Consider the following 16014-nt stretch of genomic DNA (forward strand, 5'->3'; position numbering starts at 1 on the left):
AATTCCATGTTGAGGACACTTCCTGAGTAATCCCTTAAATTGCTCCCAAGCCTCGTACAGAGATTCGCTTTATTTTTGTTCAAAAGAGGTGATTTTCGATTTGAGTCTTGCCATCTTTGAAGCTGAGAAAAATCTGGCCAAGAATTTCCTTGCTAAATCATCCCAACTGGTTATGCTTCCTTCAAGTTGAGACTGCAGCCAAGCTTTTGCATCATCCTTCAGTGAGCATGGAAATAGTCTGAGCAAGATAGCGTCACGAGAAACTCCATTCACTTTTAATGTATCATAGTAAAATAGGAAATCATCAAGATGACTATAGGGGTTTTCTGTGCTTCCTCCAACGAACTATTCTTTTTGAATCAGTTGTAGCAACGCCGACTTTAGCTCGAAGTTGTTAGCTTCTCTGGTCGGCCTAACAATGCTCGCCGTCTGTGGAACTCGGGCTGGAGTCATACAATCCCCCAAAGTCCTTGGAGTGAGTTGATTATTTTCTACCATCGGTTCCTCCTTAGGTTCCGTCGAACTTGATGCTTCGTTATCTTCTTTTGCTTTTCTTTCTTTTGCATTCTTTCTAAGTTTCCTTTCTGTCTTTTCTATCTCAGGATCAAACTGCAAAATTCGCGGGTTAAGAGTACCTCGCATAAACTAAGATTGAAAAGATGTGCAGAAAAATAGAAAAAGACAAAACATAAAAGCAGAAAAATAATAATAATAAACAAAGAATGCAGAAAAATAATTATGCAGAAAATTGATGCAGAATTTTAATGCAGAAAAATATTTTTGAAGAATGTTTAAAGTGCAGAAAATTAAAACGTCCAATCTAAAAGTTAATTAGTTACTTCTAATGTTGAAGAATTCGATCCCCGGCAACGGCGCCAAAAACTTATTGCGACTCGGCAAGTGCACCGATCGTAAAAGTAATAAAAGTGTACTGAGTATGAGATCGTTCCCACGAGGATCAAAATTTCAAGCACTAGTTCGCTAATCACGTTTTAGTTGGACAATCAAAAGTTGGATTGGAGAGAATTGTAATTGAAGAACTTAAAAATTAAAGACAAGTAATGAGATGCAATTAAAGAAATTTCAGAATTAAAAAGACAATTAAGAAGATGATGATTGATTAAGAAGGTAAAAACAAGCGTAGTTAGGGTTTCGACTTCCCCCAATCTCCTTAGTATGTTATGAAATAAACAGTCAAAAACATTTTCTTAATATATTGCCAATCAATTCTATCTAAGTTAATTAGGGCTCAATTCCTTGTTACCCTAATTCTATGTGATCTTGAAAAAACTCTAGTTCCCTGATTATTCCCCAAGAAAACATGCATTAAGATCGAGAATTTCAAGATTGCACAATTACCCTATGTCTATCCCTAGATCACAAGGACTATGATAAATTTATCAAGTAAGGGTTCATGCACCAACATCCCTATTGTCATACAATTCCCCAAAATCCTTTTATAACGAGCAAACTCATAGAAAACATTAAAAACAGATAAATTTATTCAATTATAAAAAGAAAAGAATTCAGAGACAATTTAATTCATAAACATAAAGATTCAATTGGGTTCCATCTACCCCTAACTACATAAAAAAACTAGCCTAGCATACTGAATTGAAAAATAATAATAAAGAAAAGAGAACCCCAAGCCTCCATTGGTGTGATGTTGACTTGGTTCCTCAGTGTTCCAGCGCTCCGCAACAGGATTCCTCCTTCAGGTCTCTATGTAATTCTCTGGACTTGTGAATTGGTGTCTTGGTCTGACCCTCAGCTCCCTATTTATAATCTTCAAAGCCACATCCTTCATTGCATCTCCCACCATATCCGTATAAGATTTGTAATTGATTTTATAATTGTTTCCTTTTGCGTTTAATATCTTGTAGATTGGTGACAGATTTTTGACTTTGAATCTTGTTATAATCCTGCTTCAATCTTCCATGAATATCTTTAAATCAGGTTCGATATGCTTCCGCTTTAATTCCGGATATCAAAATCTGGTATCCATTGGAAAATCTCAGTAAATCTTGGTAAATCTTTGCTGTCTGAAACGTACTTGGGCGCTCAAGCGCGCAGTTGGCCGCTTGAGCGTGCTAATGTGATTCAATTTGCTGTTTCTTCCTGCTTGAGCGCGCTCGAGCGTGCTAGTTGGCGCTCGTGCGTGCTCCTCGAGGATAAATTCTTGTCTTCCTGGGCGCTTGAGCGTGGATTTGTGCGCTTTAGCTTCATGAATTGCCCAATTTGGCTGTTTTCCCTGCTATAAAGCGTTCGAGCGTCCTCTGGTGCGCTTGAGCGTGCTCTTCTGGCTCTTAACTTGTAGGATTTTGGCTTCCCTTGGTCCATATTGAGCCGCTACTTCTTTGTCATGATTTCTTTAGCACTTTTAGCACCAATATTTGTGGTTTTACCTTCAAAATGCAAATAACATCAAAAGGTCAGCTCAATTTCCTATCTTATGACTTATATGTTATAAAACCTTGAATTCCATGCATTCTCTTACATAATTCTTGTATAATTTAGCCTCAAAACATGGTAAACCAAAGGTTTATCAGTGACCAAGCATCACAAAATAACCTGTAACAGACCGCTGTGTAAGGGGACATGATGCCCAATCTGAATCACAATAACCATGTAACTTTAAATCTCTAATAGACGGCAGCAAAACACCCTACCCGAGACTCCTTTTTATATAACGTAAAACATGAGTAACTGCATAAAAATGTGTCTCACGTGGCGCCTGCATGAACTGTGATAAAACATGAACCGCATAGCTCAAATCAGGCCTGCAGATGGTCAGGTATATAAGTTTACCAATAAGCCGTTAATAATATTTTGGTTGATCAAATAAGGGTCCATCATCAAGAGCTAACCTATGATTTTGTTCCATGGGAGTAACTGCTGGTTTGCTCCCACTCAAGCCTGCCTCGGCGAGAATGCTTAAAGCGTACTTTCGTTGACACAAGAAAATACCCTCTTGACTCCAGACAACCTCTATTCCAGTTGCATACAACAACTTTAATTTTTCACCTGCATACAAGTTGCAGTATTATTTCCAGCTAAGATTATGTCATCCACATACACCAAAAGAGCTAAGAATACATCACCACGAGAAAAGGAAAACAATGTATAATCAACCTTAGACTGTTCAAATCCATATTCGAGCAATGAAGAATGGAGCTTAGAAAACCAATTGTGTGGTGATTGCTTTAACCCATATAACGACTTTTGAAGACGAAACACCTGATGAGAAGAGCCAGTGGATGGCCGAAAACCTGGAGGAAAATGCATATAGACTCTTCCTCCAAATTTCCATTTAAAAATGCATTGTGTACATCTAACTGATGCACCTCCCATTTCTTCGCAGATGCAACAGCAAGCAATGGTCGCACACTAACCATTTTGGCAATGGGTGCAAATGTTTCACCATAATATTCTCCTTCAACTTGTCTATTTCCTGCAATAACAAGACGAGCCTTGTATCACTCAATCGAACCATCTGCATTATATTTTATTTTGAAAACCCATTTACTGGCAAGACATGTTTTCCTAGAGGAAGGTCTGTGATATGCCATGTTCTGGTTTCCTCAAGTGCTGAGATCTCCTTTCTCATTGCATCAATCCACCTGGATATCCGTCATTGCTTCACGAAAATTTGTTGGCTCATATCCTGCATCAACAGCGGCTAAAAATGCTCGATGTTTAGGAGAAAATTTAGCAAAATCAACATAATTGTGTAAAGGGTACCTTATGTGAGCAGCAATATCAGAATTGGTGACAGGTGCAGAGGTACTAAGTGTTTCAATTCTACAGGCATATTGGTTTAAATATTCTGGTTGCTTCTGAGTCTGAGTAGAACGCACAAGTGGATCTTCTGTTGAAGCAGTAACAATCTCTGTAGATCCTGTAATAGTATCGGGTTCAGCCTCATGTTCTTCCTCAACATTTTCAGCTGGATACGTGGATCTAGGATTTCCCCTCTTTTCAGCAATAGACAACTCATTTTGAGTATCACAAACAGGATCAGAATTGTGTGGGATAACAGCAAGAAGAGTTGGCGAGAAAACTTCATCATCAACATGGTTCCTTGCTGCAAATGGAAATTCATCTTCATGAAAGCGAACATCACGACTCACAAAATGCTCATGAGTTTTTAGATCCATCACACACAACCCCTTTTGATCAGTGTTGTTAAAACGTAGTGTCGAAACGGTTGAAACGTACGATTCTACGTTTTTTGACTAAAAAACGTGTTGAAACGGATGCTGAAACATAAAATGAGTTGAAACGGTGAGTCAACTTGGTAAACTCGGTTGACTCGGTGAGTTTACCGAGTTGACTCAATGGTAAAAAAATGAAATTTGGGCCAGATAGAGTGCGTTCTCAGTTTGGGTCTGTTTTTGTTTTGTCCAATAAAATAAAAAAATCATTATTTTATTTTAAAATATATTATTAATAAAACATCTCTTATTATTTTTCACATACCCGATTGTATTGGGTTGGGTGACTCTCTTCGTTTAGGTCTTTTGTCTGCTCTCACCTAGTCTCCTTCGCAAGCAACGATCTTTAATCAGATTCGGACAAACCAAGAAGACAGCAGCAGCGGCGACTCAAGTAAGGAATCTGATCTATTTTTTTTCTATTCGTCTTTTTTTTCCTATTCTGATCCCGTTTCTCTCCTAGTCTTCTTCCCTCATTTTTTTTGGATCGTTTCTTCCTCGCTTGTTTTTTCCAGTCACTTGTTCTTTATTCTGATCTCGTTTCTCCTAGTGTGCTTCTCTTGTTTTTTCCTAGTCTGCTTTTATTCTGATCTCGTTTCTCCTTTTTTTTTCCTATTCTGCTTCTCGTGTTTGCTCTCTCCTAGTCTCCTTCTCTTGTTTTTTCCTCATTTTAAGGATATTTTTTCCAGTTTACGGTAGCCTATTTTAATTTTATATGATAAATCATAAAAAAATATATATGATTGTTTCTGAATATATGATTGTTTCTGGCCATTTATATTTTATAGAAAAATATTAAAAATAAAATTATATATCTCTGAATATGTGATTATTTATGGCCTCTGTTTTTTTGGTCCTTTAACTTTTGGATGCGCATGAAGATTTTACTTATGCAAAATTATGTGGTCCTGCGTTTAAAAATTATGCACATAAGGCTCTATGAATTCTGTTTGTTTATTTTATTATCTATTGTATATGGCTGAAATTTGAAAACTTAGAACTGAGATCATTTCTTTGAACTTTGATTAAATATAGTTTGAAATCATATGGCTTCGTCAAGTGCTGCTGGTAGTAGTAGCAATCTGGCTTCTATTTGTGTAAGTAACACTACCGTTGGGGGAAAGAAATTGCCTAGAAATGCTCCTGGAAATAGGTTAGATCCTGGATGAAAGCATTCAATTGAAGTTCCAGGAACAAAAAAGCTTAAACGCAAGTATTGTCCCGAAATAATGTCTGCTGGAGTTTTTCATGTGAAGCACCATTTGGCAGGAACATCTAAAGATGTTGAACCATGTATAGCGGTGCTCGATGAAGTAAAAACTAAGATGTTGAATCTTCTTATTGGAGCACAAGGAGGAAAATTATTGAACAAAGATTTAGAGTGCAATATGCAAGAAGTACAAGAGGAAGTTGTTACTGGTGGCTCCGATATTTTCAAGAAAAGTAGAACATCTCATCCTATTACCCTCAATAGCATATTCAAGAAGAACCTGAGGGAGGAGGCATGTCTTGACATTTGTACTGCTATGTATAATAATGAAATTCCTTTCAATTTTGTGAATATCGATGATTTCAAAAAGATGTGTGAATCAATTGCTAAGCATGGACCGGGTTTCAAGCCACCATCTTATCATGAGTGTAGAGTGAAATACTTGAAGCAAAAATATGATATGACAATGGCTGTTGTTGAAACACATAAGGCTCTATGGAAGAAAACTGGATGCACAATAATGACTGATGGATGGACTGATAAAAGAAGAAGAACAATAATCAACTTTTGTGTGCATAGCTTTATGGGAATTGTGTTCCTTAAGTCCATTGATGCTTCTCACATCACCAAAATAGTTGACAAGATTTTTAAGATGATTGATGAAGTGGTACAAGAGATTGATGAAGAAAACGTTGTCCAAGTTGTGACAGATAATGCTGCAAAGTATAAAGCTGCTGGGCCTTTGTTGATGGAGAAAAGAAAGAAAATGTATTGGACACCTTGTGCTGCTCACTACATTGATTTGATGCTAGAAGATTTAGAGAAGAAAATACCCCTTCATAAAGATACAATTTATAAGGGGAAAAAATTACAACTTATATCTATTCAAGAACATCTCTCATTTCAATATTGCACAACTTCACCAGTGACAAAGATTTGATTAGACCCGCCATGACTCACTTTGCCACATCCTATTTGACTTTGAAATGCCTCCATGACCATAAACTTCATGTAAAAAGAATGTTCATGTCAGATGAATGGAATAATAGCAAATATGCAAAGTCAACAGATGGAAAACTTATTGAAAATGTAGTGATGGATAAACACATATGGAAAAGGGTTGAGATTTGTTTGATAGGGGCACTTCCTTTGATTGAAGTGCTTCGGTTAGTTGATTCAGATGATGCAGCCATGGGCACCACTTAGTGGAGGAGGAGACGAAGAAGATGATATTGGCTTAGACTCCAATGACATAGATTAGAGATGTTGATCTCTTTTATAATTTTATTGCCTTGGTGTTTGGATTTTAGTATGTATTATGATGACTACGTTTAAGCTTAATTTTTATTTCCTTAGTGTTTGGACTTATGTATTGGTTTGTGTTGGTTATATGTTGGATATTTTATTTTTTTGGGTATGTAGTAAACTCTTACGTTTCAAGTTTTTATGTTTTTGCTCACCCTTACCGTTTCGGCGTAGACTCTACGTTTTAACAACATTGCTTCTGATCACCAGGGTAGCCAATGAAAATGCAATGGCGTGAACGAGAACTGAATTTATCGTGCGGTTTAGGGAGAACCGTTGCATAACATAAACTTCCAAAAACCCTCAAACATTCAAAATCATGTGAAATACCATGTAACAGCTCATGTGGGGTTCTACCTTCAAGACCCTTAGATGGGGTTTGATTTTTAAGATAGACGGCTGCCAAGATACTTTCTTCCCAAAATTCAACCGGTAAGTTTGCCTGAAACAACAACGCACGATACACATTGGGTATATGTCTATGTTTTTGTTCCACCTTTCCGTCCTGTTCCAGTGTATGAACACAAGAAGTTTGACTTAAATGCCCATATCTGTGTACAACTTGGTTAAATTATTATTTTTGAACTCTGTGCCATTATCAGACCGGATCACCTTAACTGTTTTCTGAAATTGAGTCTGAATCATGAGAATAAATTTCCACAACCTAGAAAAGGTTTCACTTTTATCTGCAAGCATGTATACCCAAATAGCTCTACTGTAATCATCGACAATTGTCAAAAAATAACGAGCACCAGAATAAGATGAAGTTTTTTAATGACCTCATGTTTCGCAGTGAATAAGATCAAAACATGCTTTACTGTTACTAAAACTCAAAGGAAACATACTACAAACTTGTTTGGCTTGATAACAAATAGCACACGCCTTATTTTGATTTTCTTTATTCAAACTACTAGAAAAAGAAAGCAAAGAAACAACTTCATGTGATGCATGTCCTAATCGTCTATGCTATACTTCTACAGTTCCTCTAGTGCGAACAGCAGCAACAGATGGTTGCGCAAAGTGAAACACATCGACCCCTGCTCGATTGTCACCTAATCTAATCGTCTGGCTCAGCATATGGTCCTACAATACACAACCCTTGTCAGAAAAGATCACATTGTTGTTTGTTTCTTTTAATAATTGGGACACAAAAATCAAATTGCACCATAACTGTGGCACATATAAAACATCATGCAAAATAAAAGATGAATCAAGAACCACATTCCCACGTTGCTCTGCTAGAACCATGGTACCATTGGTCAAACTCACGGGCAAAGATGATATAGCCCTCATGTCTTGCATCAAATCTTTTGAACCTGTCATGTGTTGTGAAGCTCCACTGTCTACAAGCCATTGAAAATTAACAGACTTACCCTTGAGTTTGTCATTTGATTGAGATGGATCGACTAAAGCAACCAACTTTGTGACAAGATCAGGTGTAAGCATAGTATAAGCACTACTTTACTGAGGTTCTCCCATGGTTTGAACAGTGCGGGCCTGTTGCGTCTCGCCATTTGTTTGCACAGCTCGAGCTTGTTGGAACGACCCCCTGATGAACGACCCCTGCCCCTTCCATGACTGCCTCCTCTGTTAGAAGGATATCCAATGATTGTCCAACATCTAGAAGGATCATGGTTAGACTTCCCACAATAAGGACATGTGAGTCATTCACGATCTGCTTGTTGTTGTGGTACCATCCTCCGATTGTGTCCTGCCTAAGAAGTTATATTTGTCTGAGCAGCATAGCTGACCACCTCAGCTCTCTCATCCTTCTTTCTTGACATATCCTGATGCGTCTCCTCCTGAACCACAGCTGCATAAGCTTGATTTAAATTGGGAAAGGTTGGGTAGTTGAGAATCTGAGTCCTCAACGCAACAAATTGATTATCATCCAACCCCATAAGGAATTGGTAAACATTTTCCTTTTCAGCTTCATCACTATTATAAATTGCCACGGCACATTTGGCTCCACACGTACAAGAAGGTTGGTTTTTTCTTGCATCTATCTCATTCCAGATAGCCCTCAGACATGTATAATAGGTGCCGACCTTGGTTCCATCTTGCCTAATATTAGCAAGACTGGTGCGTAGTTGATATAGTGGTGGTATAATTGCAACTGAATATCGCTCTTTTAGGTCTTCCCAAAGTTCCTTTGCTTTGTCGAAATACTGAATGTAAGGCTGCAACTGCGGATCAATTGTATTATGGATCCAGCTATTAAGTATCGAATTGCATTGTGTCCAAGAAAGAGACTCATCGACTTCACTTTCTGGATGTTCTTTCACATCACCACTGATAAATCCAAGTTTGTTCTTGGCTTTGAGGGTGTTTTTCATGGCCTTAGCCCACACATCATAATTTGTTTCTCCCTTCAGCACCACGTTGGTCAATAGAATACTTGGTCCATCTGCATTGCTCAGATAGAAGGCTGATCGCTGGTCAGCAATTGCCAGCTTCTTTGCGGTACTGGTCCTTTGAGGGTTTGCATCGGACATGGCTTCGCTCCTCACTTAGAGTTTTTAGCGGAAGTCTTGCTCTGATACCAAGATAAAAGTTGGTATCTACACTCTTGCTCATTTCATTGTGTTGTCCATAAATAGGCTCAGAATTACAAATTACAAATAAATTTGAATTGGCGACAATCTATAGCCAACTCGTAAAATGACAACTCCTAATGAAACGCAATCAGCTCCTATTAAATACAAAACACAACAAAACTCCTATTAGATACAAAACGCAATCAGCTCCTATTAAATACAAAACGCAATCAACTCCTATTACATTAAATTCAAAATTCAAAATTCAAAATTCAAAATTCAAAATTCAAAATTCAAAATTCAAATAACCTCCAATAAGGATCAATGACGGAAATGCAAGGAGGAGTAGCAGTATTCAAGTGTTTGATCGCCAAGAAACAAAGAAAAGAAAAGTGAAATAGTCACCGAGTCTGATAGAAAGGGGGCAAATAAGAAAATTCTAGAGAAAGAGGAGGAATAATAATGAGTAGTGACAAAATACAAAGACGATTTTTACACAACCCACGTTATCATCCTTCTATCAATTTAATTAGTGGCATTTATCTATAACCGACCTAATACAATTGCTAGCGAATCACGAATTTCGTGTAGTGTGTGTTCGAAGGCGATCAAAATGGGAATACTCAAGGGATGGTTTTTTATAGCTACAAATGATTAGGCTATGAGGAATGTGTGATTTAGACAATAGAAGAGGCATAGTGCATTGGCGTGGAACTGGGCATCTCATAAGGATTGATGTTATTGGTTAGACTGGATGTTATCCTATATGGATTGGATTTTTATCTGATTTGTGTGGTGGGTATGAAAGCTGAGAGAGTACGTACGCCAAATTTGTGTAAGAAGAAGCCCTTTAATCTTTGCTAGTATTCCAATTTTTCAAATCATTGCCCAGCTTAATCAAACAATGGACTGGTCCAACTTCAAAGCTTTGTTTCAGGGAAAATACTCCAAGTTCAAAGCTTTGATTTTCAATTACTCCAATTCAATGATGGAAACATCAAATTAGCAAACATATTTTGACGAGGGTGAGATGTGATTCAATCAATTGACAAATGCAACAAAGAACACGGTTAACTCTTGGTCACTTGCGGCAAGTGCTCACTAGGATGAAGATTAAGTATAGAAAAAATCAATATGCCATTTCACATTACATAACTCCTTTTTTTTTTGTTACAGGACATTACGTAACTCCTTTATTTACAATTATATAAGCTTAACTTATGAAAAGGTTTCAATTAATAATGTTGGAAAAAAAAAATCCGTTGAGGAAAGTGAACGGAATGGGGACCTGTCCTTTGTGCTCCACATGGTTGGTCGACTGGTAGAAACCTTTTGGAATAATCTGGACAAAAAACATTAGATGTACAAAAGAGATAAAATTTGTTCCTCACGTTCACTTTTTTTTTTTTAATTATTTTATATATTACGTAAGGTATTATTTCCTCACCCACTTGATAAAGGAAGCAAAGAATAAATCATAACATCAATGTTACGGGGTTGTTCTTTCTGCATATTGTTTAGTAGATGCCATATGTTAGAAGCAAAATTCTGTTTCAGATTCTTAATATAATGATCATAATCATATAATAACTATGGGATTATCATTTCTGTTTCAGTGGCACAAAAAAAATTTCTACCACTGATACATAAAAAGAAACGAATCCCATCATTGTTTTCTCTCTCATTCCTCTATGCTTTCTCTTTTATTGTTTTATGTCTCAGCAGAAAACAAAATTCTACCACCGAAGCAGAAATAATAATCCCAATAACTATCAATTCCAACATTTTTTTCTCATCTTTAATTTCAGTTGATTTAACTATAAATAATTAAAATCTTTTCATAAGATTTTCATTATGTTAAATTACATATAAAACGATTTATTTTGAAATAGGAAACAACTCTCATATATTATTTAACATAATCATATTACATAAAAGAATCTTAACTATTTATAGACAAACCAATGATTATCTTTTTATCATCCCCTGATTCCTATCAGGATATTTTTTTTCTCTTATCTCGTCACGCTAATTGTCTATAAATGATTAATCCGTATGTTAAATTACACGAGCTTGGCTATGTACGCCAATAAGCCTAGACCGAATAGAGGGAAATATGGATAGAATATGCCAAGACAAGATGCTTGTTCAGTCTGCAGGAACGATGCTCACGGGGTTGTATGCAATTCAAGGACCCATAAATCCCACCATTTCTTACCCCTACAATGGCCTTCCATGGCTTGAGATTTATTCATCATTAGCCACCCTCAACAGCTAGATGAAGTACTATATGAGAACCAAACTTTAAATATCAACACCATCAAGCATGTAGATCATAGTTTTATCCGACTCGAATCTAACTACTCGAGTAATTTATAAACTGATAATAAACAAAAAAATAAAACTATAAATATCAACAACGAGGCATTCCATTTACTTAAACTAAAATTAACTCTAGATAAGGATGATATAAGCTGCACTTCAACTCAAAATCTTAAAGTGTTGGGTGAGAGTCTTTTAAAGATTTATATTATTCTCTAAGCACGTGGATATTGCACAAGCCCAATTTGGTTTACCTTTCGTGCTTTTTATTTTAATTGCACCTTAAAGTAGGAGCAATGAAAATCGAACTTGTGACCTTGTAGTCACTCAAACCTCTGATACCATGTAGAGAATCACTTCAACCCAAAATCTTAAAGTGTTGAAGGAGGACATTTTGAATGATTTATATTATTCTCTAATAACCCTTACTTAAACTTATTGGAAATTTCCCAAAGACAAAATTTTATTCTGAGCTCAACAATTTAAACCAAAATAGCACCGTGTTACCAATTCAAACACAATTGGAAATCTGGCGAAGTCTAAAACAAGCAAAGCATAAAAGACTCGGGAAGAAATAAAATAAAGGACACCAAATAACACTCACAACACAAACAGGAACAACAACATAACAAGAACATAACAATTAATCAAATCTCAAGCACTACGCTGCAACTCAACGACCTTTTTCCAGGAATCACGCGTGGAGATCTCATTCCACCACCTAGACACGTTCTTCCTTGAAGAAGTGAAGAGAGGAGCAACTCTATCAGTAGCAGTGACCAAGTAATGAGTGTTTGGAAGATGTGAAAGGTCAGCGAGAGAGAATTCATCACCAGCCAAGAAACGACACTCCCCAAGCCTCTTATCGTAGATATCGAGAACTTTTGAGAGCTTGTCTTCGCTCTGCTTTATCACACCCTCGTCTTGCTTAATCTTCATTCGTGGAGCAAACGCAAGCTGAAACACCAGAGTTGAAGTTGGTGGGTTGAAACTCTGTCCTTCTGCCTCCAACCATTGATCTATAGAAGCCTTTTCCAATGGGTTTGTTCCGTACAGTCCCTTGTTCCCTTTCTCCCCATATTTCTCACAAACGTAACGGCATATTGCTCTCGATTCTGATTTTTTTTTTTTACCAAAATTATAAAACTTTTATGGGAAATTTAGAAAATATGTCAGAGGGTTGTGGAACTTACCGAAGAGGGAAATGTTGTCATCCTGAAATGCTGGTACTTGGCCAAAGGGCTGGAAGAGCAATAGGACATGACATCAAAGAGAGAACAAAAAAATGGTTAATTAAAGTGAAGTGATATATATATATATATAAATAAAAATGAAGAAAAATACCTGAATCTTGAGGAAATCAGGTTTTTTGTGTTCCCCTTTGGACATGTTAACAGGAATGAGTTGGAATTGAATGTCTTTCTCGACGAGACAAGCCAACACCCTTGACACTGCGGTAGACATGGCTGGTCCGTACACTTGAACTGTTGGGGTCGCCATTTCAAACTCTCTCTCTCTCTCTTTCTCTGCCCTTAACTTTGTTGTGGTAGGTTTTTTCTTTTGTATGATACTTATATATTTATTTGTATGTCTGTCTTGCTGTTCTCTTCTCCACCGTAAGAAAGCAAAAACGGTTCGTTCCGTTTGCTTTGTTCTGATTCCTATATCATTAAAAGAGAAAAACTGAAAAAGGAAAACTCATGGTTGATTTGATTGGGCCCAACCCCATCCATAAGGATAAAATAGTGTACTGTTTACCGGACTTAGAGTAGTTTTTACTTTGGGAAAAATTAGTGTTATGCAACATAAGATTTTTTTGATGTGACGTATAAGGTATGATAGTATAAGTTTATATTATACGTTATGATATTTTCAGTTGTTTGGTGTGACCATCGTATAGTATAAGCTTATACAACATAATCTCTTAATACATCAAAACGATGTATAACTTAATTCGGCCTAAAGATGAGGGATAAGGCCTGATAAAATATTGATGTATTAACATCGTTGACTAATGTAATTCTCAAAAATTAATATACTATTTTAATATTAATCTATTAAAATAAAAATTAATTTGTCAATATATTAATTTTTAAAATATTGAATATTTTTATTTTTATAAAAATTAATTTATATTTTGGACACACTGATCAATAAATTTTTTATAAAAATTAATATCATATGACATTTTTTGAAGAATTATATAAATTCTTTATTAAAGAATATTTTTATTAAAAATATTTATTTTTATCATATATAGTATTATATAGTGCATTATCAAATACTAGATGATATTATCTTATACAATATATTATTTTATACAATACCTGCCAAACGCTAGATAGTATTAAAATTCAATCAGATCTTATACAATCAGATCTTATACTATCAGGTCTTATACTATCAGACCTTATCCTATACTATGCACCAAACATGCCCTAAGAGTAGTTTATCTCTTATAGATCCATCGAAAAACTGTGATATTCTTTTTTCTTTTTCTTTTTTCTCTATTTTTTAGATAGTAGCCCCACCACATGTGTCTTTATAACATAAGATATCATCTCTCATGTAACATGAGATTAAATGAATCTTTTTACTTTTTACCAATATTGTGGAAACCGGATAGTAATTGTTATATGGGAAAAATGTCTGTCTTTTTAAATGACATAATTTATATCATTTCACTCTTATAAAGAAATAAGATCTACATCTTTTTTTTTATCCACTCTCTCTCCTCCATAATTTATCTCTTTTTTTCAATTAAAATGACATAACTTTACATCTTTAAAATAACACACGTTTTCCCTTGTTATCTATTCGTTACTCCTGTGCGGTATGCATTCAAGTTAACAGCTTCAATCATTAAATCGGTTTGGTTTCGTACCAGTTAAACCAAATTTGCATGCAGGTTATTGATTCAATACTAATTCAAATGCTCATACAATTTAATGACTGAACCGAATTGGTTAAGAGTATAGTCTATGGGTGAACCGGATAAATCATCCTTTCCAATTCGATTTTCACACATTGACTTTAACTATTTTTTTTTTACCTAAAAAAAAGAAGTTATCACGGCCTTTCTAAGGCTAATACATTATGCATGGGACAATTTTGTTCTGTTTTTGTTAAAAAGTATTATTGCCTTGAGGGGCTGTTTGGTAAGAGTTTTTCTTATAGATACTCAGCCAAGCCAGGTTGGTATTTCAAGTTGTCCATATCTAGTACAAGTTTTCAAAAAATTTAACCAGGGGACTGATTTACCCAGCATTTGTCATTTGTGTGTAAATCGTGATGAAAAACACTATTTAGAAATAGCACTTGGGAGGTGGAATTCTGGAATGATCGGCTAAATGAAAAAAGGACCGCGAACATGATGACGAAAATGACCCTCCATTTGTGAAAGAAAGTGAGACCCTCCATTTGTGGAAAGAATTTGCAAGCACTGGTCTCGTCCTTTCAGTTGAAAAAATTCTATACATGGTTGGTTGAGCCAATTAGTTAGTGCAAATGTTCTATTTCTGGTTGTTCATTATTTAACATGTCCTATTTTCACTTCTGGACCAGGTGAAGGTGATGGAGTGGTTGGGATGAAAGGTGAAGATGATGAGAGAATGGCGGTGAAACCGTGATCGGTCTGCCATAGCAAAGAAGGTGAGAGCAGAAAACGTGAGTAGCAAAATTTCAACCCAGCAAAGGGTTACTTTTTAGATTCAAAAATTAAAAGGGTTATTTTTGTAATTTCAGTCAATTTTCCCAGCAATATTTTAGCCTCGACCAAACATAGACTCAAGAAATTTAATCTAATTTTTCTGGTAATATTTCGACCTACCAAACAACTTTTTTTTTTTTATAGCCAACAGGGCCAGAGCCCAAAAAATAAAAACAAAGACAGTACACCAAAATAGAAACAGAAGCTATTGGATCACCAGAGCTCGCGGTCTTCCCACTCCAGTAAGATCAGCCAGATAAATAACGTGAATGCCAGGTGGTGGTTCTTCACAAATAATATATTACACATCCTCATCATGCTCAAAGATAAAATTTTCCATCCAATCCGCACAAGCATTTCCTTCCCTGAACGTGTGGTTGAAACTAACCAACCAATCTTTCTAAATCCATGCTCGTATCCGAGAAATCAACTGACTCTCACGAGCTGCTGCACCCTGGGAGGTGAGCACAATGATAACACAAGTTGAATCACTTTCAATTATAACATTACAGTGACCAGAATTCCAAGCTAATTCCAGCCTGCGAAGCACACCCCATAACTCTGCTTTAAAAGAACTACAAATCCCAAGTCTATAAGCAAATTCACCCAGCCATCTCCCTTGAGAATCTCTCATAACCCCACCACAAACACCTATGCCAGGAGCTACACGAGCAGCACCGTCTGTGTTAACCTTAACAAATCCAAAGAAGGAAATTG

At 36.2% G+C, this 16014-nt stretch overlaps 2 protein-coding genes and 1 non-coding gene across 3 annotated transcripts; 2 read left to right on the plus strand and 1 right to left on the minus strand.

The window, feature by feature from the left end:
• Position 1: 1 nt before the first annotated feature.
• LOC133300769 (small nucleolar RNA R71) lies at positions 2–108 on the plus strand. Its single transcript, XR_009750096.1, has one exon. It is a non-coding gene; the product is annotated as a small nucleolar RNA R71 (small nucleolar RNA).
• A 5335-nt stretch (positions 109–5443) lies between these two features.
• Positions 5444–6364, plus strand: LOC133300758 (uncharacterized). Its single transcript, XM_061500347.1, has one exon. It carries the CDS (start codon positions 5444–5446, stop codon positions 6362–6364), a length of 921 nt encoding a protein of 306 aa, XP_061356331.1.
• Positions 6365–12141: 5777 nt separating this feature from the next.
• On the minus strand, positions 12142–13151 carry LOC133300765 (glutathione S-transferase-like). Its single transcript, XM_061500356.1, has 3 exons — positions 12933–13151; positions 12782–12830; positions 12142–12703 (listed from the first exon to the last, which is right to left on the minus strand). The coding sequence occupies exons 1-3, from the start codon at positions 13086–13088 to the stop codon at positions 12243–12245; spliced, it is 666 nt and encodes a 221-aa protein (XP_061356340.1). The 5' UTR covers positions 13089–13151; the 3' UTR covers positions 12142–12242.
• Between the last annotated feature and the right edge of the window lie 2863 nt (positions 13152–16014).

This window comes from Gastrolobium bilobum, unplaced genomic scaffold, assembly GCF_033153095.1.
Source record: "Gastrolobium bilobum isolate Gb01-03AN ecotype WA unplaced genomic scaffold, APGP_CSIRO_Gbil_v1 utg32013, whole genome shotgun sequence".
Classification (NCBI taxonomy): Eukaryota; Viridiplantae; Streptophyta; class Magnoliopsida; order Fabales; family Fabaceae; genus Gastrolobium; species Gastrolobium bilobum.